Source organism: Myiozetetes cayanensis, unplaced genomic scaffold, assembly GCF_022539395.1.
Source record: "Myiozetetes cayanensis isolate MyiCay16 unplaced genomic scaffold, myiCay2020 scf9, whole genome shotgun sequence".
NCBI lineage: Eukaryota > Metazoa > Chordata > Aves > Passeriformes > Tyrannidae > Myiozetetes > Myiozetetes cayanensis.
The window spans coordinates 34,865,411-34,891,331 of NW_026088185.1; the positions used below are offsets into that span (position 1 = coordinate 34,865,411).

Sequence of the window (25,921 nt, forward strand, 5' to 3'; positions counted from 1 at the left end):
AGCCTGGAAAATCTCCTCCATGTCTGAATTCCAGCTTGAGGTGCCACAACTAGAGCATCAAGATTTTTAAAAAAATATATAAATATATATATAATGTTTTTGTGAACAGGAATGTCTTGATAAGTTGTGCAGTTGCTACTCATGATCATTTCAGTTTCTCAGTAAGAGCAGTCAGGGGTCCAGCCATCATTGTGCCAGACAAAAAGTGACACCAAAGTAAGACAATTCCAGCTCTCAGCCTGAGTAAGGACAAGTTGCAACAGGTGGAAAAAGTGGGCAAAAGCAGGGGGTGGAAGGAAAAGTTGACAGCAAAGCTGACATGTCATGCATATTAAAAAGCAGGCTTGGGATTCCTTTCCACTCTTCGGAAGGATCAGGGTCTTAGTCCCGGCACCCTGGCCACCAGCCAACTCAAATAATGATATTTTCCTTACCTAAATTCCTCCTGGAATTTCAACATAGAGTGATGGGTCTTTTAGTCCCAAAGGGTGATGTTTTGCCCATGGGATGCCACAGGCTTTCGAGCTTTCCTGAGGAATGGCCCCGTAGCAGTGTCTGGGCATATGCCTCCCAGCATCCTTTTAATCAGGGAAAAAAAAAACCAACCACCTCTGGATCATAATTATGATTTGCCTTCAGAGGTATTTGCTGCAAAGTCATCTGGGTTTTGAAATCTGCTTTGGTTTCTTAAAAGACATGGGTAAAGTCAGGAGCTTGCAGTGCTTAGTATTTAGCCATGGACTATGTGTGCTCTAAAATTGACCAGAATTGTTTTTCTTGTTTCATTCACTTTTCCTTACTTCAGAAGGCTGAATTTTGAAACTCGAGTATGGCATGCATTAATCCCTAAGTGATTATTAAATCATCCAGAATCCTCTCTGAATGCAGTTTTTTAGATAACTAAGTCTGTACAGTGGGTGTGGGGAAAAAAAATACCAGCAAGCAAAATCCCATTTTGGTCTTTTAATGGATGTGATGGAAAAAATGGAGAATTTGATGGAGCTTTAAACCTTCCTGGCTCCATGTGGTGCTTGCTCCTTCCCTGGCTAAAGCTTCTTCTGAGGACTTGCTCGAGAGTTTAAAGTTTGTCCCTGCACACAACGGGGTATTTCTGTGGCAAAGACCACCTGGCTGAGGCTGTTGTTTCTCTGCAGAGGGAAGGGATCGGCACCAGGGCACAAACACATGGATTTGCACAGCTTGACAGGGTAATAACAGAAGGGAAGAAAAGCCAGGAACTTATTTTGCTGAAAGCATCATTTAGAGGTCCTAGCAAAAGGCCACCTAATTACAAGCAGTGCTGAGAGGAGTCAGTGGGATTTTTCTCTCTTCCTCCCTAACACATGAAAGGGAGGGTAGGTTAGGAGAACATATCTTGGGATAAGTCCATATCTTGGGATGTAGAAGAGAGGTTTTACTGGCCCAGCCAAAGTTTTCAAGGGCTGGATTTTGTGGTAGCTGACAGGGTCCTTCACCCATGTAAGGTCATTTCTGTGGAAAGGGGTCTAATTACCAGGCTACTCAGGGCAGTGGTGGAGTCAGCATCCCTGGAAGTGTGCAAAAAAGGTGTGGATATGGCACTTGAGGACAAAGATTAGTTGGTGAACGCGATGGTGGTGCTGGGTTGATGGTTGGACTTGATATCTTAGAGGTCTTCTCAACATTTATGATTCTATGATTCTAACTGGAGCTGCAAAAGTTGGAAATCACTCCATTCCTTTGTTAGCTCTAATGAGGTCTGAATTCTTTCCCCTTCCCAGCCCATTTATTTCATTTAGATGTGAAGTTCAAAGCCCAATGGATGCTATTTAGGGGACTATTATCACATGACAATGTTAGCATATGTATAGGTCAGTTTTATTACTTTTAATAAAGCCAAGAAACATAAAGCAGTAATGTATATTAGTGCACCATTACCAAGGGCAGCAATTAAAACAGAAAGCAAAACGAAAACTAGGTGGAAATATGCAGTTTACTGCTGCAATATTAATTTTGTCACTCTGCAGATTGTATGTTTGTGGCATTCATTTTTATTGCATCAACAAGAACGCAGTCAGCTTCAGGGACTGAAAAAAAGATCTCAAAAAGAAAATGCAACATGCTGTTTCTGCAGGGTGGAATCACTCATCTGGACTATAGGGACTAAACTTATTTTTTGGCATATTTTTACTGTCATGTTTCTCTGCAACATTAAGTATAGGTATGCTCCTTTTGTAAAGCTTAGGAAAATACTGATTCAGCAGCAAAGGACTAATAATATTGGCATTTTGGAAACAAAACATGCTAAATTCAGAAACAAATTGTGTCATTTCTACTGATAATAGCAGATTATGTTGCACCCAAAATCACAACTGTCTGTGACTAGTCCTAAAAAAAAAAATACATTTTTTCCTGAATTTGAATATCCTGTTTCCATCAATTATACTATAATGTTCCCTTAATTCTTTGTTTTATTTCTACTTCACTCTCCAAAATCCTTCCAGAGTTTACTATTTGGGTTGAAAAAGCATATTTTTAAATTGGGCATAACCAACTTCCATATAAACATTTGGCAGGGAAATCCGTGCATGTTCACTTAATTCATTTTTATTGAACCAAGTCCAGATTTTTAGTCAGGAAAAAGTTAGATATTAATCATATCTGAGCAGGATCATTAAATTTTCCTTTACCTACTAGAACAGCAGGGTCATTATAGAACCATGAGAAGTTAGCTCACTTATTAATCTTTACAATTACATAAAAGTGATCATTTTTATAGTACTTAAGAGTAGCTCTAACCCATTACGTGAAGAGTATGTGGGAATATTACAATATAATATAATGTATTATTATAGATGTGACCTGTGACTCATTGGTCTGCTCACTGACACACAACTCTCTGGAAAAGTTATCTGTTTGAGCTTGGATAATCTTTAATTGTTTCATACTCCTCATGCTCATTTATGGGGCATACTAGTAAATAGGGAGCTAGTCACTGAGTTATTAATTACCTCATTATTACTTAATTATCACCATTGCATACTTCATTTTTATGGAGAATTATATCATAAAAGAAGGCATTTTATGCTGCCCACCACAGTTAAGTATGAATGACAGTGATAGCTAATGTAGGATTGAGTTAGTTAAAGAAAATCAATCAGAAATCCTCACTATAGATTACTATCCAGTTTCTTCTGCCTTTTCCAGCTAACACTTCTCATCCTTGACTTTGAAACCCAACAGTTTAAACTTGGTTCTTGTTTCAGTGGACTAATCCCCTTTCATAAATCATGTTCAAGTGCTGAAATAATTTGCACATCGTTTAAAGAGTATTTACTTTGAAACATTCACCTCAAGCCCTTTTGTATATCCTTTCTCTCTAAAGATTTGTAGTATTTGTTTTGTTCTCTGAGGTATAAAAGACCTGGGTAAACTTTATTCCTGTTGTTTCAAGATTAGTGAAATAAAATGCATATTTATTCAACTGGGACTGAAAGGAGCTTTAGTAAAGACGATCATACATACGACCCAGGGGAATGTCATAATACAAAATGTCTGTCTTAAAATCTCTTTAGGTTTGTTCAAAACACTATTGAAGGACTTAAGTTTAAAGGAAAAAAAAAGAAAAAGGTTGCAAATCCATATTCTTCCTCTGTTTCAAAGAAGAGAGAGACACCATATATTTTTCTTAACAAAATAAACTCCTACGTGTGCACTGTAGATGGATTTGATATGGAGACAAGTAGAAACTGGTTAGTCACAATCACTCTAAGTCTTTTCCTACTGAACTGTGGATACTGATGTAGTCTTTAAGAAAATTACATTTTGGAAAAATGTGTAGCTTTTGTTTTGAACACAGACTTGCCTCAGAAAAAGCAATCACAAAGAAATCATGAGCATTTTAGGCATTATTGGAGTCAAGCAGTTGTGCACTTTCCATGCACTGAAAGAGAGGTGGAAATAAGGAATGAAATGTAATGAGGAAAAGGTTTCTACTCTGACTCTACCACTTTTAAGCCCAGCTATCCAGCATCTTGCACTGCTTTGGTACAGTCTCTTAATTCCTCACTAAGTAGATCTGTGTTTACATTAGTTAGCCAAATTGAAGTTTACTGTACAAATGCCATGATTTTTACAGATTAAAGCAGCAGACAATGCAGACAGTTACATCTGCTTGACCCTCCATCACCTATGTCATCAGTATATCTCCAGTTTGTACATCACCATGTTTTGCCTCCACAGGGAAGGAATACAGGCTGACAACAGATAACACCTAAATAGATGAAGGCATTTTCACTGCAACAGGGAATATTTCAGACTGGTGTCTTTGGAGAGAGGTCAGAACTAGAGCAAGTGAGCAAGGCTTGCTGAGCTGTGTTATTCAGGAAGGAAGAGCCAGCCCAACCTTCCGTCACTCCTGTGAGCTTAAATTTGAATTTCTCACAGTATTTATTGAAACAAATATCCCAATTGGAAGGTTGCAGTCAGAAAAAAAGTGATTCTGACTCTGCACCATATTCTGAGCCTTCACTATCATTTCTAACTAATCTAGATGTAATCCTCATGGTACTTTGGAAGGAAAGTGACAGAAATAAGGAGATTTTTAGGTTATAAAAGTCTAAATTAGGCTCAGTTAGAGTGACTGTATATTGGGCTCTAGACAGGAATCCCTTCTGCCCAGACTCACCTTTTTCCCCATGGTGAAATCACTTAAATATTTTCACCTTGCAGCTTGGAGAATGCACTTAATTTAAATTGTGACATCCAATCCCCAAATATTTAAAGACCAGCTTAATGGTACTCTCTCCTGGACAGGCCCTACAAATGCTTTTAAAGACAATGTGCTTTGTGGGACCTCCTATTTGCTCCACCAGCTGCCTGCTGACATACAGGATAAACAGATCCTGCCTCTGAAAGCCAAAGGGTGGAATATCACTCAGGGGTTAAATGCTGTATTGTTTCTCAATTAAGTAAAAGGTTCCAACTAGCTGGCTTTAAATATTGATGCTGAAGAGAATGCTATGACATATGAGCAGCTCCCCTCACCACCGAGGATATTTGGCTCCATTTAATTAATTCCATTGGCCATTGTCTTAAGTGCGCCCAGGATTCACCCAGGAGGAATTCACTTGTGTTACTGTTATTGAAAAGTGTAACATGGCATTATCTGCCTCAGACAGACTTTTTGTAGCATTGAATCAATTCCCCAGTTCTTGAAAACAACTACCTCATTTGATTCCTTTCATAATTAATGAAATTCGGTAGTAATGCTTTTGCCCCTCAGCTCAGGCTGGAAAAAAAGTGTTCCAAAACTTCAGTTTTCAAGCTGAAAGCACTCTAATTTTCAGCCTAAATGGAGTTGTGGTACGACTGGGTCCTTGTGTCAGCTTTTAGCTTGCTCTTTATTTCCAGCAGTTCTTTTCTGCCTCAGGTGTACCACCCCAAACAGAGTTACAGACGTGGGTCTTACTCCTTCCCCTGCTTCTGTTGGTGGACTCAGCCGGCCAAGATTTGTAGCTGGCTTTTCTATCATAGGCTGCAGCTCTTCTCCTGATTTTCTCTAAAATCCCTTTTCTAAGCCTGCCTGTTTCAGTCCCTGCTCCTTGCACATGGGTATTCAAGGCTAGGTCTTCCCATAGCCTTGGGAAGCAGAATTCAATTCTCCCATATGGAAATGGATCACCTGATACAGTCTAGGGTTGTATTTAGCTCTTTAGGTTTGTATTTGTTTATCTCTTTCATGGCAAATTTCTTAGAGATAAAAAGCAAACAACCAGGACACGCAGAACCTGCTGTCCTTTAATCTCTTGCAACCACTGCATTCTCTGTGAAAACCAAAGAGCAAACTTGCCTTAAGCCTTTTTATAGCACATAAAATGTGTTCCTACGTGTGATAACAGTTTTTGTAATTAATTTTTAAGGTGTTCCATTCAAAAGGAAAAGTAGCATTATTATAAAACTGAGCAACTCTTTCCAAACAGCACACTTAAAATAAATAAAATAAAAACATTTTAAAATACCCCAGTGTTAATATAATAAAAAAAAACCCAAACAAACAAAAAAAGCAACCAAAAAACAAACAAACCTTGGAGATGAAAAAGGATTATCATGAAATTATCATGAAATTTGTGAAGACACCCCATCCAGAACACATGGTTTTAAAAGCATGCAGGTATGAAGCACTACTGGAGAAAATGTGTCTCTCCACGTAAAGCTTTATAGTTAATATTTGCTGCAGCCACATAGTGACAGCACATTTTATAGTCACTTTTGCTGGAGAAGGTTATCCTTCAGTCCAAGGGCCCAGAGCCTAAGGGAAGGTGGCCAGATGTAGGCAGGTCAGAACAGGACAGCAGCCAGATGCACACTGGGTCACTTGCCATTTAGCAGGCTTTTAGACACAAAAATATAAATCAGGGCGAGTTAACCTTTAGCTCAGTAAGTATCTATAATGAAAGACTTCATTCAAGGTACAGGAAAAGGCTTTTTCTCTGTTCTTCTCTGGTCAGCTTGTAATGCCTGTTTTGTTAACGTGTGTCTCCACTATAAACTGATGCTTCAATGCATCCCATCAGTCTGGTGCTTTTAAAATATTGTGCTGAATGGGTCTGATATGTAGACATGCAATATTACTCTTGAAGGTAAAATGCCTTCTGGGGTAAGAGTTAAAGGTCAGAGTAAAATAGAGGCAAATAAAGTTGGTGCTGCCTTATCCATAACACCTCTTGGAGGAGTCCCTGCAGTAAACTGGTTCCTGAGCAGCACCCAGGATTTCTCTTGAGAAGCAGTAGCTGGAAGGACCAGAAAACTGACTAAAAATTGTGTAGTGCAGGTGATGATCTCAAGATCACTCTTTGATTGTCCGACATCTGAGCTGTAGGACTTAATCAAAATATTTACCTCATTGTTATAGTTTACAAGAAGTTAAAAATTTATATTAATGCAATAATATGTTTGGAATATATTTTTATGTGAGAATACATATGCAGTATCTTTCTTATCTATGTAAAAATATAAATAATTTTCCTACCTTCCTTTCTTCCTACAAAGGTGTTTCAGCTGATGTGTTTGAAAGAACATCAAAAGATAGCACTAAAGATTAATGAATAAATAATGAAAACACTGTAATACCTGAATTGTTCTACAGTGTTATCTGAAGATCATTCAATATGATAGATCAAGGGTAGCAGTGATATTAAAGCACAATTACAAGAAGTGGGATACCTGTTTTATTATTGCAACTTTGTTCTCAATGTGAGTCACACACTAGTCATTTCTGAACTGAAATTTTAGGTCTTGCTTAAAAAATCTTTTGTTTTGGCATCTGAATTTGTTTTCTTCTGGGGTACTGTAGCAGATATGGCCTGTTGAATGAGAAACAGTGTCAGGCAAGGCAGAGAGCAGTGGTCTCATGTTATCTGATAGACTTTTTAAAAAATAATTTGTATTTGGTGAATGTGAGAATGGAAAGGATCCATTAGAATTACACTTTCTGTTACAAATAACCCACAAGGAGAATGTTCTTTGAAAATATGTCTCTTATTTGGTTGGTTTTAGTTCAGAACGCTAAGTTTACAGAATTCACCTTTTTCCAAATAATTGTTTATTTGGAATTCATCTGTAGCTGTCCCTGCTCAACTCAAGTTACAGACCATTCATAGCAATAAAGCTTTCTAATTCTGTGACAGAATATTCATAATGTCTTTAAAATACTCAGCTGGATAATGGTCCCCAGGATCTGGACAGCAAGACTTCAAAAGGCAGAATCCTCTGATCTCCAGTTTCCTTATTCTCTCTAAGCTTGGAAGGTTTCAACTATCAAGCATAGATTAAGTTTTATTGGTTGATAGTCTAATTGCATTTGTATTATCTTTCCTCTTAATATTATTTTCTTTTCTCTGTATTGGATTTCATCCAAATATTACTACTACCATGAGGCAGTTTTCTGAAATGTTTTGCTTTGATGCTTAACTGCTTTACACGTGAGTGCTGCAATAAGGTGCTGGTTCCTGATAATGGCTTTCCTTCTGTAAGGAGAAGTTTCCACAATCTCCTGTGCTTTGCTTACATTTGATAGAGCCCTTCAGTTTGAGGCTTTTCATGGACAAGATAAGGTTTGGTTAAACATCTGAACTTTTGAATGTTTATCTGAACTAGATTTGACCCCTAAATTTGTCCATCATTAGTTATTTTGCTTTTCTTTTTCGAGACTAAATTATGCTACTAAATATGTTCTGAAGTAGGTTAAGCCCCTGTGCAGTTTGTCAGCTGGAACATTAATTTTAAAGCTAAAACAGTCTTCTATTGGCTCTTTTTAACATTTAATCTGAATTTTGACCATGGCTGGTCAAACAGAGAGTCAGTGCACCCATGCAAACCCCACATGTAGCTGATTGAAGTGTCTCAGAGTTGTTGTGATGACTGGCCTGATTTTATTTCAGGAAAATATCATGATAATTAGTAATTATTTGCCTGCTCAAGCAGCTTGTTCCAGTGCAGCTGTTCTGGAGACTGGATAAAGTACTGAATGTCACCCCATGCCCTGTAGTGTCTCTGGAGGCGTCCCCCTCTGAGCCCCTACACAAGGGCCAGGCAGCACTGGGGTCCCAGCTACTGCTGCAGCAAATCCTTGGCAGTGTAGGAATGCTCATTTCTGGGGTCCCAGTTACTCTTGCCTTCAGCTAACCACATCTTTGTGTCCTCTGCAGACTTGTGTCGTAATGGTACCAACCCAGATCTTGCCCTTGTGTTGCCTTTGTGATGGGAAGGAACCACCATCAGATCGTAGGAGGAGAGTGGGTGGGTGCTGCAGCAAGCCAGAAGTGTTGTTCTCAAATCGTCTTGGCCAAAGATACACTTGGTTACAAAAGGAAGAGCAAAGTGTAGTTTCTTTCTGCTGTAACACAGTTGAACAGCATCACCTGATTTTTATTAGACGATGAGCTTCTGATAAAGCCACAGCTGAATGTTAATTCCTTCCTAATATCCAACCTAAACTTCCCCTAGAACAGCTTAAAATCATTCCCTCTCGTCCTAAATCCCACTCCTTCCTTAAAAACACTGGAATCAGAGCTTTAGGTAAGCAATCAGATTAAAACACAAACAATAACAACATAATATGTGACTAAATATAGCAGCAGCTCCGTTCTGGACTTTCCTTTCCCTCCTCTAATTCCGCTGTCTCAGTCCAAGAGGGAGGATGACCCACAGCACATCTCACAAGGCAACTTCTCCTCCCACAGCCTCTATAGGGTAGACCAACAAAAGAGCTGTGGCCTGATTTTTGCCTGCTTTGTTGGTTTATGTTTATTTTATGCAGATCCTGAAGCACCTTTAGGGGGGGAAGTCATTCCAGTGTCCTCAGAGTGGGACTCTGACACTACCTGAGCAAAGAGCTGTAACTGCTCAAAACATTGAAGATCAGCTGTGTTTTGGCAAGTGGAAACAGTTTTTTCTATAGAAAAATAAAATGAAGTTGATGGCAGTAAAGCTGACTTTGTCCAAGGTTTTTATATATGTGAATATAGATAGTTTCCAATTCTTACCAGAACTTTCACTTGAGGCAAGAAGTAAAAAGAATTTCAAAATCTGACGACTTGCTCTTTTTAAAAATGAGCTCATGGGTGATCTTTTGTTCAGATATACTTACTCTAATTATATAATTGAGGTAGAGATAATTTGATAAAGTATGGTCAATGTATAAACTGAGTACGGCAAATGGATTTCAGATCTCTGGCTGGATATTTTTTGATTACTTTAAAGATAATGGGTGTGCCTTTCTCCTTCATAAACTGCCACATCTACATTCACTGGAAAGTACTCAACTTGGGGTTTAAAAGAGAAAAATATGCTGGCACTTGTGGTTTGAAACAGCAAATACAGAGCTGAATGTCACTACTGTTTCTCATTGGAAATAAACAGTTTTAATATGTTGGTTTCATAACTTACGCACTGTGAGTTAATTCTGTCCTTTATTGTATAAGAAACACTAAAAGTTCATCATGGGTCAAAAAATACAGGGTTATGAATATATCTGAAGACTGAATGCAGTGGAAATACAATTAAATTTTTAAACAATTTACTTTCAAAATTTAGAAGTACAAAATATAATTGATATATTTCAATACCATTTCTAAATTTTCTAAATTTAAATATATGAAACACATTTGTATAACTCTTGATAAGGCTGATATAAATACAGCAATGCCACTTCTCCCTTGTTCTCCACAGGTAAGTTGTTTCTCAAAGTATAAAAGGCAGATTTATATGTAGGTTTTGAGGGCAAAAGTGCCCACGTGGCTGGCAGTACCCAGACCCTCAGAAGGGTTTTCTCTTGGTATAAAAATCTACCTGGTATTCCTGGTAGAAAAAAAAAACAAACAAAAAAACCCAACCAAAAACAAACAGTATAATTTTCTTGTTCTTTTGTCTGAGCAATTTAGTGTAAGTGATGGATATCCATATTATTTGCTAAAGGTAGAAAAGGTTTGGATTTTTTTAGATTAACTCAGGAGGCTAATTTAAAGGCTTGAAAGTTATTGACACATTTTCCACCAGAGAAGAAAGCAAACAGAGCTCCATATTCTAAAAAAGCACAAACCACAAAACCCTGAATTCTTTTTTTTTTTTTTGTAAATTATTTGTTCATCTCTATCTGGAAATAGTCTTCAGTGCTTTGTTCTGTCTTCCTCAACCTCTAATTGCATCGGTTGTTTGTTGGTTTTGTTTTTGTTTCTGTTTTTTTTTTTTAAATTTTGTGAAGTCTGCTTAAATAATATTTTAATTTAATGTAATATTTTTAATATTCACATATCAACTTCAAAAGTCCTTAATTCAAATACTGCATTTTTTTTTTTTGTTTGGGAGCATGTTCTATGTGAGTGGGATAAGACTGTGTGGCTGCAAACACTGAATCACCCAGGTAGCAAAGGGCAAGCATCACTCATACCTATGTGTTAGACCATCCTGTTTATTGAGTGTTTTCCTGGGAATATTTTTGCAAAGAGGTTGTGTCAAGAGTCCTAATCCCTGACACAAGCTCGGAGAGACCAGTTTCCCCTTCCCAAGTACGCTGCACTCTCCGTTCCTAGAGCCTGACTAGACTGACTTTGTGTACTGCAGCAGATTTCATCCAAGTCCCATGTGTTTTACATTAGATGAATATAAACTGGTCATACTGTATGAATAAAATGAACTCATTGATTTCTGGCATTGTGGGTTTTGTATTCGAGTTAAATGTGTATAATAGTGTTTCTAATATTGTGACAATACCAAAAAAAGTTGTGGAAAGAAAGGCTTGGCATGTCCTGGGTGATCTAGTCCAGTCCCTCCTGTCACAAGGTACTGTGTTCTGTGTCCTCATACATAAATTTATTAAGCTTCATCTTAAATTCTTTTAGTTTTATTTGCCACCACGACTTCTTTAAAAGGGTGTTTTAGAACTTCATATTATGGCCAGTTTATACTCATCTATTCTCATGCCAACATTGTTCTTCAGTTAAAACAGCTCTTCTCCCTCCCTGCTGTCCTCTTCTCTCCTGCTCCCTTTCCTACCCCCACCAGCAAATTCATAGAGAACAATCAGAGCTCTTCTCACCCATTTTTAAGCTGCCCAAACATGCCAAGCTCTCTGTCTGCTTATGAAAGATCAGCAGCCCCTTCTCCTGGTGCCTCTCTCTGCCACTGCCTGCACCTCTTCTGTCACAAATTTCCATCCAACACGAGTGCCCGAGGTTGAACACCCATAGAGAGAATTATTTAGTATTAATTAAAGTTAAATATTTGGGATTTGTTAATCAGGCACTGGAACAGGCTGCCCAGGGCTGTGGCTGAGTCATCATCCCTGCAAACGTTCGAAAAGATGTGGCACTTTGGGATGGGGGTTAGTGGTGGCTTGGCAGATCTGGGGGAACTGCTGGACTTGATGATCTTAGAGGGTTTTTCCAGCCTTAATAATTCTATGATTCTATCATTACAATCCTTCTCTAACCATGCATTGGGTAGCAGTAGTTCTAATCTGGTTACTTCAGCTTCCAGTCTCGAAGTCACCAAGTTTTTGCCTGATATCCCGAATTCTTGTTGCAGCTGATGATGCTTCCCAGCCTTGAGTCACCATGTAATTTTTTGAATGCTTCTACTTTTTCTGCTGAACTCATTAAGGAAAACACAAAGACCAGTTCCAAGAATATTTCAGGACTTGCACTGGTAACTTCCCTTCACTACAGTAGTTTTCCTTTCAGCAAAGCTCATTTTAATACCTTATTTAGTCACTTCACAGTTATTGTTTTAATTCTCTACATCTTCTCTAGTTTAACTAATCATTTCCTATTTGGCATCATATCAAATGCAAGACTGAAATCCAGATAAGTTCGGCCTATTGCATTTTCCTTTTCTAAAAATACCCATTTATTTTATTAAAGAAAGATATCCGGTGTGATCTTCCCTTATAAAATCCAATATATACTTGGAAATACTGCTTTACATTTCTAAATATTTATATAGTACAAATACCAATAAGAAAAGCTGTGTGGAGAGTGCCAGTTTTGTTTCACAATGTAAGTGTGTAGTGATATTTAACACACTATTCATTTATTTCCATTTACTATTATAGTGGGACAATTTTTTTAAAATTTTATATGCATAAGAGCATAATGCAAAATAAGAATTATACAGTCATTTTACTGAATCTTTACTGCTAATGCACACAAATTTCACAAAGTGTAATGACACTACTGAGCACTTAAGTTGTTAGGCTGTCATATTACAGAAAAATTATTTGTGCTATATAATTACTATTTTCTTTTTCCTATTGTTTATTTCTGAGCTGGCTTCATAAACATCTGTAAATGCAGATATACTTGCTGTGGCAAATATCTATTATTGGCCCATAAACCTGAATGACTTCAGGTTCTTTGGTGCCAAATCAAACAAACATCTTCTGAGAATCTCCTGGCTGGTGATACCTGTTCTGTCACCTGTTGCTGCAGCTCTTGGGTCTATGGTCTGCAATTTTAAAATCTGTAATTTTTAAGCTTATCATAAACATAATGATTACAGGTAATGTTTGATTCTTGCACTTTTTCCCATCAGTAATTTTTGTAGTATCTTTAAGCAGACCACTTACCTGCCTCTCATTCTTCTCTTTTACAAAAAAAACCCCAAACCCCAAAATAGTACTTATTATAACTAAGAGACCTGCCCAGGAATCTCACCAAGGGATAAAATAGGATAACTAGCACAGATCTTTAGCTCAATAAAGTAGATGAAGTGAATTGTTTATCCTTAGTGAGCAGATTTTATCAACTCCATCTCAGAGCATCTCAAAGAAAAGGAAGGGATCAAGACTTGGTTTTGTCACCCTCAAAGCTTTAGTGTTGGTTGAAAATCTGCCCATTTTTATGGGCAATAATGCATGTTTCTCCTTCCTTAAAGGACTAACAGCAGTTTCCCATCTGCTGCAGGCCAAAAAAATCTGAAAAAAGGTTGAATTATGAGTTCCAATGGTATCCAAAAATTTAAAATCATGAGTCATTCAATATTCTTGAATTACAGTGTCTCCTGGAATGTAGGCAGTCATACACCTCTGCACATTAAGATATGTTTCTTCAGAAAGATGAGACACTCAGCAATTATGCATGCCTACTACTTGAAATTAACAAAGTAACTAATTAATTCCTTTCTATTAATATTTTCACACACATGTGGTAACACTGCTGTTAGACTTTCATTCTCCAAAGGCACAGGGACCTAATCCTACCTCCTCTTTTGCCATACAAACTTTCATTCAGTCCTGCAAGGTGTTGCTGAAGACTCTGATAGGAGTCTAAAGCACTTTAGGAAACTATTAGTTTAAGACATCAGAGATGGCAGTTAAGCCAATGGATCTGTACATATGTGTTTTAAGAAATTCTGATCAGTGTATTCTGCATTTTGAACGGTCAAATTTGCTACTTTTAATATTCTTTGGGAAATAATTATTAAATCTCAGTTTCTGGGTGTTATACTTTAAGTTGTCTTCAAAAAAAAAAAAAAAAAAATTGCTTGCTTGGTCCAAACTAGTTGAGGGTTTGTTTCCTGGACATCAAGGTTAATGGAAGAGAAGGTACAAATGTAAAGCTCTTTGAATCTCTTAACGCTTTCTCCCCTCCCTCTGCTGCTCTTCATTCCCAGTACTGCCCTTTCCATCCAGATAAATTGCATACAATAATTTTGGGTGTTATAATAAACAGATAGGCATCGTAATAATGTATTTCAGTTAGGAAGAGGTACTTGAAAGAAATTGGTTTTGCAATACACATGATGTGAGACAATCAATAGTGCTTTAGTCTGACAAGCACTGTCAATATCCATTGTCACAGTTCAGAAAGCCATTAATGGATAGTTCTTCAAAAACCAATGCTTTCAACACATTGGAAGTGCTCAGATATACTGTACCTGGCAGGAATTAATCATAGGTAGACCTTTGGGATTATGTACAAATATTTTGTAAATTAAGAGTGAAATAAAAGTCATTGGGAGGAATGTGACAGCCAGTTATATGAATTACAAAATCTTGCCAAATTATTATGGAGCTGTTTAGGACATATTAGAACATTTTACTCTCTGAATCATTCAGGCTCTTCCCAGAACATCACATCCAGGAAAAACAGTCTGCTAGAAATATATTGTCTAGGTAAATGAACAAGATCCATAGAAAGTAATCTCATAAGCATTTTGACCCATGCCCTGAAGAGGTTTGAGTCTTACCCAGTTCTTTTAGTTGTGGCCGTGCCAAAATCCCAGAGAAAAGCTGCTGTAACTTTACCTTGCAAACATGTTAGCCACTGCTTAATCCTGATTGAGCTAAAGTATGTTTATTCTCATTGCATCATATATAAAATTAAGAACATTGAATGTTGACAAGTAATTCTTTGTCTCTGCTTCTCCAAACTTTCATTGATTCTGATGGTACTACTTCTGCAGAACTGTGTCATTTTGTTCTTCTATATGATACTTTTGTTATTTGTATGTTATTGAGAATACCAAGGCTCTATTTGAATAAGTGTTCAGAAGATTTATATAGGCCAAAATAGACAATCCAGTTTTTTCTTAGTGAGGTTTTTTTTTTTCAGAGAATTTAACTCATAGTTATCTCCTCTAATTCAGTGAATGTTATCACATTGCTATTCAATATTAAGGGCCAAAGATTTGTTCTTTCTTTTAGTCCTAAAAACCTGCTTATACTATTTTCTTTTTGTACCCAGTCTAATTTCCCTAATGTGATAAGCTGTTTTGCTTTTGAATATCTTGATAATTGAGAAAAAGATCTTGCCCCTTTTTCATTTGTGCTTTCATACCTTTCCCTCCTGTGGAATAAATAGAGACCTAAGAAAATACCAAAAGTAATCAGAAATGCTTTTCTAAATCTAAGGGTTCAACTTATTACCAGCCAAACATGAAAATCAGAAGATATTCAGGTTACATGTTTGCTGCTGGATAGAAGTGTCCTTGCATGCACTTGCACTGGCAGGAGAAATTTATAATTATTTTATACTTAGGTCCTTAAGAGTCCTATTTTTACTTCTGTATGGAACTGACTTCCACTTTTTAATGTTGGTCAACATTTGCCAGCTCTTCTTCATGAAGATTACTCCTGGCCAAATTCAGAACCTGAAATTTAAAAGGGAAGGTATTAAAAGAAATATTTATTGCAATTTTTGAGGGGCATTTTATTTTATTTTATTTTATTTTTTTCTCTTGGAAGTAACAGTTGGTCTTTTTTGTATTTCCAAATGTAATAGCAGAGTCATTTTAATGTGGGGGTATCGCGAGAAGAATGGTTTGGCAAGAGAAGGAATATTTCTAAGTGAGATCCCAACAACATTTCTGGCTAAGCTTGGTTTTGGAACATGCCATCTGAACCCTTGAATTTCTGGGAGTCTTGGAGTTTTTCTCTGGTGACTCACATGCATTTAATAGAATAAAATGAGAAATTCATCAACTTTAGCTTTGCTGTTGTTTTGAACTATGTGCTGTATAGCTCAACATAGTGCAAACAATGTTATCCATGACAATAATTATTCCTACCTCTAGATGTAGTTTTAACACCATAATTGCTGTTTCAGGTATAACACTTCCTGTTGGGTTAATGTGTCTTTCTAAAGAGAGGGATCTTCCCCTGCTGTCCTACCCTTCACATTATGACAGCGTGCACTTCAGCTGGAGCATCTTAACTAATCTGGTGTAGACTCAGAGTTAAATATGAAGTTCAAGTGGGCATAAAAAATGCTTCAGAGTTCCACAGAATGGGAAAAGTGACAGGCATCTGAAGTGATATTTTCACTTCTGCATCATTTACATCATTTGAGGAAGCACCACTGTAATTCAGGAAAAAAGCCAACCTAGGTATGAATCCCTACGGACAGAATGACCCTGAGCAACAAAAGAGACCCCAAACTAAATACAATTCACTGTTTCAAAGTACCATTAAGATGCAGAATTAGAAACATCCATTTGTTGTTCTTTTTATAGCACAGCCAAGTGACTTGGAATTTTAGCTTGTCCCTGCCAAGGATTGCTCAATTTTGAACAAAAAGTCCTCCGCTATAATGTTAAAAAAGCACCAACCATCAATTGAATGCTAATCTTTATATTCTATGATACATCACTCCAAGAATGCTACCATTAAAAAATGTGAATTCTAGTTTTCATAAGTGATGGATTATTGTACCAAGCCATGTATTTTCCAGTAAAGTGTCCTTTTATTTGTCCTGTGTGATTACTAGTTTGTGGAAGTATGTGTGGGGTCATTTTAGTGCTGTGGGAAAATGGAGCACTCTTCTGTTAAAATCAGTAGTGAAATCAGAAGCAAACTATGCTCTGATCATCATAGGCATGTGTTTAAATATTGCTTTCCTTAATTGGCTATGTTCTATTTACTTAAAATGAACAATTTGGCAAGTTTTTCTCCCTTGACAACAGCAAAGCGTAAACCATTTTATAAGTTTGGCTGTTAAAATCAGATTTGTAATGTAAACCACAATATTCCAAGGTTGTTGCTGTTGCTTAACCAGTTATTTTAGCTCACCATTGTTTTATAATTGTGCACCTTTAAATGTTCTGGTTTTCTTTATAACTAATGGAAAACACCTTAATAAAAACTTAGACCAATGATAATGATCATACTTTTAATTTTGCTCTCTATCTTTGCTTGGATCCTCTGTATGGATATCAATGCATTATAGAGGAGATTATTGGATGGGGAGGTTAAGGAGCATCTCTGTAACTGCAGCTAAATTATCCAGTGTACTATTTAGATATTCTGTCAAAGCGACAATGGACCAGCTCATGAGAGCTCACCATGTGGAGAATATTGTATTTTGGTGAATTAATTGATTGATTGATTGATCTGTTAATTGATTTCCAAGAGAAGATAGAAAGCTGTGCTTCCCACAGAAAGCAGAAGCCACCCCACCCACCTCAGGTGGAGGCCCTTGCCAAGGGAGGATTTAAATCTCTGCCTTAGCCTGCTCAGCATTTTGGGGGAAAGAGCAGGATGAGAGAGCTCAGGATACTGAACAAGAGTTATTCGAGGATGGTGAGTCTCAGCTGATTTGTTAGAAATCTTTAAAAATCTCCTTGTACAGGGAAGACTTTGGAAAAGGTCTTTCCATGGCATCACTGCAGCTTCTGGAGCATGCCAAGCTTCTCCTCCCTACTAATACAGCCTATTTTGATATCTATCATGGTGCCCTGTAAGCACCTCAGCAGAGAAGAAGTTAAATTTATGCCTCTCAAACTTCCTCCAGGGGATTTTCTGCAGCTGGATTCTGTGCCTTTTTGACACAGAGCAGGAATAAATTGAGCTCAAAATGTTTCTCAGCTTGGTAAATGCTTAAATATAATAAAATATAATCATTAGGACGGGAATACTTTTCTTTCCATAAATTAATGCATCTTGCACACATTTCATGGCACATAGCCATGTTTTCTGTAACTGCATTAAATATATATATAACTCTTAATCCATCTTGGCAAGAGAATTCAGTCCTTCACTAGTGGTGTAACCATCCATCCTTTCTCATAACAAGTAGTACACAGCTAATAGTGCGTAGCACACTTGGAGTCCAGAGTTTTAGCAGAGAAATCATCCATGTGAAACTTGTGGGATTCGTGAACGTTTCATGAGTAAACTGGTCTCCATCCAAATACTTATGGGCAATAAATAACAGGGCTCCGTGCAGGACCGGCAGAGTGAACTCATCATGTTTATTCACAAAAGTATTAATCAGATGGGTTGCAATGTCCAACCAGCTCCACTGCTGACCTACCGCATGATTTTGATTTCACTGGGGTGGTTGTGGTCCCTGTTTTCTAAGGATACTCGAGGAAACTACTGTTAATTCAGAAATATTGTTTCACTCAAGGTTTTTTCTTCTGATTTCCTTCAGTTTTCAGGCTGAACTACAGTGCCTCTGACACAAATGACAGAAACCGAGTTAAAAGCAGATTAAAGAAGTTCATCTCCCGAAGACCCTCCTTGAAAACATTGCAAGACAAGGGACTTATCAAAGGTGTGTTCGGTCTTACGTACTCTTTTTGGGCATAAAAACTAAAAATTCTCAAGTGATTATTTGACTCTCAGATGAATAAGTGCATTGGATGAACACTTCTTAGGTATAGGTTTGTTGCCTGTATCTAATAAAACTTACACTTCTGAACTATATAGATAAAAAATCGGTGTATGGTTACATCTATCTCTGTGATACCTGACTGCTGCTTCAATATTTCTGCTTTGGTGTGCAGGTGGTAGAAGCCCCTCCATTTAACACCATGCACAATGCAAATCAACATGCTGCACAACTCCATGTCTTGTTAAGAAAAATTACTGAGATAGTTTATATTTTAGAACCCAAAATAGGAACTTCAGATGCTGTGCTGACTAATGTGTTGGAATACTTTCTGCTGTCTTCTCTCATTATTTTTCTAACTCACCAACAAGATCCATTTCTAACAATTTAAAATACATGTCAGCAAATAAGAAGTGACTTGAATATGTGGGTTTTTTTCCTATTCCAATTTCTTGCTAAGTTGGTCAGCCATCACTTACACATATCCTTAAAAAATTGTTTCTGTGATAAAATGTGTTTGTTAGTTTATCCAAGAAGTGTTTTGCTAAGAAGCTGCTGGTTGAAGGCAGTAGCATTCTGACCACTAATATTCCAGTAAAGCCATGTTTTCAAATGTTGTCTGGAGCAATGCTTGAAAAATTTATGCACTCCCAAATTATTATGTGTGAAACCCACAACTGCACATGCAAATTGACTAGAAAGAGGCATTTTGCCAGCATCCCCTGTCAATCTCCAGGGTGAGTTTTCCAGTGGTGTGTCAAAAATGGCAAGGGGTGTTGCTAGTGTATATTAAACTTGTCTGTCCTGAGCCAAGAGATTGACCCCAGCCAGCATAAGCTAAAGCAGCCACAAGAGTTAAACACCAGCTGGGCCCACGTCTGAAGGGAAGAAGATTTGATGAATTAAGTTCTTATGTTTTAGATACATGCAGAGATGCTCAGTGCAGTGTTGTTTACTGTAAGGAAATCTTCATTAAATGAAACCATGATGTGCCTTAATGATGGGGTTCTGCTTCTAACTGCCATAGAAACCTCGAGAAAATGTCATTTATGCACCAATATGTGTTTGGGAGGTGCACACACTTGCACACCAAACTTTCAGGATCTGTGCTCACACCTTCATAGTATCTGATTTCAACACATCAGAGTTTTGCCTCCTTGAAGTACTTTCTGAGTTGAGGGGGGGGATTTGAATGCATCATGTTAGTTTGTTTCAATTATTACAGTAATAGAGGAGTAATTCATAGTCTTTTAATTTCTGGATTTAAGGGCTGGGAGTTTTTTAGTTTAATAAAGTGTGGCTGATGAATCTCCTGCGGTGTTACATAGGGATCAGATGTGATCCCTGCTAACAAATCCAGATTCATTAGCATAACTCAAATCCACCCTCTAATATATCTCTCTAGGAAAGCCAGATGAATCTGGTTTTGGCTACAGTTGCATTAAGCTGTTGATTCATAAACATAGCTTCATTCTACCTGGGATGTGTGATTTGCGACACAGTAATTCAGAATCAGTACCCAGCACAGTTCTATGACCAAACTAATGTTGCCATGAAGAAAACATGTTAGTTATCTACCATGAAGTTTCATTAGGATTAGGTTTTGGCCATGCAAATGAGGCAGGATTCGTTAGCACGGCTTAATTCCAATCTACGGTAAGTCTATGTGAAATGCTCATTTGATAAGGTTCCTTCATTGTCTTCACCAGAGTTTATCCCTTAATCTGTTAAAATGTTATGAAAATGCAGTTGCAGTGCTTATGCAGAGACCACTTTTAAATGTTAATTTTTAGGCTCACATTAGAATATTTTTAAATCACAAAATGCAACCGCCCAGATGACAAATGAAAAGCTTGCCAAAATTTGTATTATAAGATGCATCTATTTATTTTTCTAAAGGTGACTTAAATGGCTACAGAAACCTCTCAGAACTATTTATTTGCTCGTTTCTTAAGGGAAAAAAATGTTAACCAATTTTTACAAGAAAAAATTCCTCCAGCTCTGAGAACATGCCCACGAACTTTTATCCCACAGGGAAATACTTCTGTCAGAATTGTAAATCCCTTAAAATAGGGGCTCGTAATAAAAGTGTGTATAAAGCCTTGCAGGACATCTTGGTACCAAATTCCTGACAAAGAGCTGTTCTGTGTGCTGGTGAAGAATTGATATAAATATCTGTGAAGCGTGTGGTGTTAATTACTCCAATGCAGTGGCACTGTAGGTGCCGTGAAAACCTTCACTTTTCATCAAGTGCTATTCATATTTGCCAGGGGCACTATAAAGCTCTCAAATCTATATTGATTTTTTACATTGTATGTCACATTGGAACCAAAACTCCAATAAATTTAACACGTAAATTATAGTCATGAGTAAATACATTTTAAGGTGGTAAGTTCACTTAGACACAGTTCTGTGCTCTGTTAGTCGCTGATGCGTGCACACTTGGCCAGGAGACTCGACACATTTCTCCACATTAACCAAATTTGGGAATACAGGCTTCAAAATTAAATAGCAGTTTGATCTCCTGGGGTATTTTGTTCTGCCAACACTGTTATCAGGAAATCTAGAAATTACGTGATTGTCATTTAACTCTTAACCAAACTTTGCTGATGTAAAATCTAGAAAAAGCCCATGTAGAAAGTAAAGTAGGGAGTTAACAAATGAGGGTAATAACGAGGATAGCAATCAGACAAGGGAGCGTAGCCGACCAGTGGGTAAACGATAGTTACGTGTCGGTCTGAAAATGAAGATGTGCCGATACTTTACATGACAAAAAGTTATTTTTGCCATTGTTGTCCCATTTGCTTTCTACTTCTATGAGTAAAGGAAGCCAGACTGGGAACAGCACGTTGGCTCCATTCATTGCGATGGGCTGGTGACTGGGGCTTTTCATGCTCCAGCAAGAGCTCTAATGAATATCATCAGTCCTCATTCCACCTCACTCATGCTTACACAAAATATCTTTGGTCTAGAAACATTTTGAATCATTTCTGAGCTGATGTGTAATGCAGGATCTTTGTGTAATGCGTTTGTGTCTCTGTGCACACTTATGTTCTTATATATATATATATATACACACGTGCACACAGCCTAGAAATAGTAAATAAGAGGTATGTTCCCTGTCTGCCATTTTAACTGTGTTATTTTGAGAATAACTGTTCAAATTTATACTCTAGGGCAGAGGTCCTTGGTTCCTCGGGATTGAAATATTCTCAGAATTTACAGAATCTGCACTAATATGCTAGAAAAATAATATATAAATCTTCTCTTTTAAAGCGGCTTTATAGTCTATAATTGAACTTTGATCTTTATGTTCGAGCTTTGTCATGATTTAATATTACCCAAAATGAATTGCCAACCTTCAACTTGATACTGGCCTGCTAACTTCCTGATTTCTGAGGCTTTCTAGTCCAACAAAGAAAAAAAACTTCTGTGGAACTGTGATTTTAGAGCTATGGTGGTTGTGTTGGTAAAAGACTATCAGAAAATGCATTCTCAGTAAACAGTAGAAAAAGCATGAGCAACAACTTAACATAAATGACACTGTGGGAAATGAGGAAAATGAAGCTATGCAGCTGGCAAGAAATGTATTTGGGTTTTATTTTTTTTTTTAGGGTGGATCTTTTTTTCCCAAATGCTAGACACTGAAGGAACCTCACTGAATTTATTTCATAAGCTAAGTGAAGGCAAAAACCAAAACAGCGTAAAATTTGGAATGGTTACAACTGTTTCAAGATGAAAATAAAAGCCACTCAATTGCTAGTGAAAGGAACTAGCTGTGATTTGGCTTGATAGCCTATAGAACAGGGCTCAGCATATGTTGGTGGTTGTGCAGATAGCAGCACAGAGATCACCAACCATTTCATTTCCAGGCAAGGAAAAATGTCTTCATTGCATCATATGTTTCAATGGACCTTGGAGCAGTTCAGCGCAGTGAGTGAAACACTCATGAGAAGTCCAAAGGAGCAGATTAAGACCTACCTTTGGTGTAATTCTGTAATTCTTGTGGGCTGTGAAGGAATTTTGCAAGCGATCTGGTGCCCATCATAACTCAGGGAAAGTTAGGAAATGTTTCCTTTGACTTGCAGGGATAATGGGTCACAAGGGTATTTCTTTCTTTGACATGGACATTTGGAAATACTTTACCCAAACCCTGTGGACAAAGTGATTTGTTCTTTTGACATGGTGCTCAGAAATCACAGAGTCACAGAAACATAGAATATGCTGAGCTGGAAGGGACCCGCAAGGATCATAGAGTCCAACCCTTAGCCCTGCACAGGACCATCCCCAAGAGTCACACCATGTGCCTGAGAGTAAATATCTCATTTTTGGAGACCTGTTTTGTGGAGTACTGCAGGCATACTCTCTTTGAATTCAAATGAGCTCTTATCCCCAGCAAAACACAAAAATTTCTTAAGAGAGACCCGTGTCTATAGCACTATTTTCCCTTTTTCTGAGAATGTGAAACAAATCTGGCAGCTCATATGCCACTTAATAGTAACTGTTCACAAATATAATTTTTTTTAAATTGATGACCACCACAGATCAACGGTATATAATAAATCTCCAAGTTAAAAGGACTGGCAAGATTCCCAGTCTGCATAAATCAGGGGAGCTCCATTGACAACCTCACCGACTTCAGTCAGCTGAGGACCTGTCCCACTTATTGTAAAAGTGTCATGGCATTATTTGGAGCCACAGTCTGGGATCAGTGTCACTTTAATGTCTGACTTAATGTGTCTGACTCTAGAGACTGAGCAGATAGAAGTCACCTTTCAGAATATTGCCCCAAGTGCACCACTTCCCCATCCAAAAATTCACTGTTGTGCTTCCTCCTGTCCCATTCCTCTCTCTGTGCATTCCTCTCTTATTTTGTCTTTTCGTTCTCCTTCCGTCTTTTCCCTCCCAACATTCAAAGAGATACAAAGAAAACAAACAGCTTGGATGTTGATACAGAACTCTGGTAGTCCAGCAGCTCAAATCCAGATGTAGCAGAGTTACTTCTGTTCCTGAAAGACACGGGATTACATAGATATAATCCATGTTTCTGAAAACTTGGGCATTGTACCATTACGTTGCCACCTCTCATGCCAGAATTTAAGCTTCTCCCTGAGAAATGGGAGTATTAGCCATACCCTTCCCTGTTGTTTTTTTTTTTTTTTTTAATAAAAAACACTGAAGTATGAGTTCCTTCCAAGTGTGGCCACATCTCATCCATGTACACCCAAAACAGTTAAACAATGACATTCTCAGTGAGGATGTGGCTTTAGTGATTTTGTTTTAATTGTTTCTCTTCCAGAAGTATTGTCTCCCATAGTCGAGATTTCTGCAGCTCAGGATTAGTGGCTGTGTTGCAGCCTGCAAGAGCTACACCAACAAAAAAGAAAAAAAAAGGGAAAAAGAAAAAAAAAAAGAAATAGTAGCTCTGTCAGGCTCAGGGAAAACTTGAAGCTCCCCAGAACGGCCAATTCATTGCAGCTGCAATCATCATTTTAAATTATACAACTTGTGAATGTCCATTCCCTTCTCTTCTGGTGTCTGGTTTTATATCCATGTGCAAAGCTGTCACACGCCCCACCATCTTCAACCAAATTTTTAATGTGCAGATAGGAGGGATGTGTAATATAAACCATACCACCAAACATATTATGAATATATTGCTCTTCTTAAAAATGCTTGTTGGTTTTTCATACTACAGTATTGACTAACTGTCGGTGTTTGATGTATGGTTTACCAGCCTGATGTAGACTTATGGTTAGAGCTTAACTTGTTAGTTCTGCTTTTGCAGCCAATTCAGAATAACTACAGATGCCCCAAGATATTAAAATTGACTGCTCAAATGGACTCAGTGTGGGAGTTTCATTGGTTTTAAATTGATAACAGCTGAAAGAGTGAATGATTAAAGCTGTATATGGGCATAGTATGCAGCTCCTTTGTACGAGCCCTTGTGAACAGAATCCACTGCATGGGAATTGCCTTTGTTCTAATAAAAGATATTTCTGAACAATTGTTAGTTTAAATTTTTAAATGATGAAACAAGAGCATTTCAGGAGCCTATAGAGGAAATAATTCCTGAGAAACTGGAATAACTCTGAGAAGATAAAGTGGATTTCTATTCAGAGGGGAGCATTTAAAGTTAAGTAGCATTCCATAAGGTGGTAATTGTGTCTATTTCCCAGGCATTTGAGTTAAATAAGCTGGATAGGAAACATAAACTGTCATAACAAGAGGTTAGGAGTGTTGTGTACATCTCTTTTTTTTCCAAGTCATAAAAAAATGAAGTTTTGGAGGGCCTTATCTCAAATAAATCAAGTAAAGGTTTTTTCTTGCTTTCCTTATCCCTTTGGGAGCAGTTCTTTTTTTTTTTTTTTTTTTTTTTTAGATGTCCTGGATAGTTTTCTTTAAACTAGTTTTTAAATATATGTATATACACACCTATAAAAGAATAAGAAAATAATATTTCAATCTTAATTACACATAAATCTAACTTACAAAAGTTAGCAATTTACCATTCCAATAATTCCTTGTTTGTGAAATACCACACAAAGACTTAACTGAGTTTTCCTGAACTATCCCTGTGACCTCTAAAGTGTAAATATGGCAGTGTAACTACTGCCATTGCCATGTTTATGCACAGAAACAGATCCAGCAAAAAATCAATTGATTAGAGAGAGTCACAGAATTTGTGGTTTGGGAGTACCCAGAACTGAGAGTATTTGGATGACTTATGGGATCCTGTTCTTATAAATAGTCATGAATTTCTAGAAGGGGGAAAAAAACCTCCAAAGCAGTTGTGTGCTGTTGTTTGACCATAGTCTATTTTGGATGCCCAGGAACAATTAATGCTGTTTTGCTGCCCTTCCATCTGAGATAAAAATCTTGAGTGCCTGTTTTCTAAAGAAGAGATGATTTAAAGCTTTACTGCAGGGTACAGGATGTGACTATATCCATACAGTGAAAGGCATATAAAATGAGGTTAAATATTTTGCTTAATATATAGAATCTGCACCAAGAAATGAAGTAATGGACTAGGTGAGAATTGCCAAACTGTTTTCAGCCTTTTCAAAATTTCCTTGCAGTAATACCTAGTATTCTGTATTCGTGTAGGGGATTGAAAGAGTAACTGTGAAATAATCCTGGAAGCTGGTTATAAAGTGGTTATAACACAGAAAAGAAGCTACTGAACAGCCATGCATTGATTTTGTTTCAGTTCTTCATATGTTACCATCTAAACACGAGTGCAGTTCTTTGGCTGTTTTGCTTCTGAAATTGTTTACAAGTGTCTCTGTCCACCAAATAAGATACATTTTTTTACTTCTTTTTAACATAATTTA

General features: G+C 37.4%; 1 protein-coding gene across 4 annotated transcripts in view; it reads left to right on the forward strand.

The window, feature by feature from the left end:
- ARHGAP15 (Rho GTPase activating protein 15) overlaps window positions 1–25,921 on the forward strand; it is a 334,404-nt gene that overhangs the window by 177,249 nt on the left and 131,234 nt on the right. For all 4 annotated transcript variants that reach the window (XM_050339915.1, XM_050339913.1, XM_050339914.1 and 1 more), the window contains one exon: window positions 18,408–18,530. In XM_050339915.1, coding sequence (XP_050195872.1) covers window positions 18,408–18,530 — 123 coding nt within the window. The remainder of the gene's footprint in view (window positions 1–18,407; window positions 18,531–25,921) is intronic.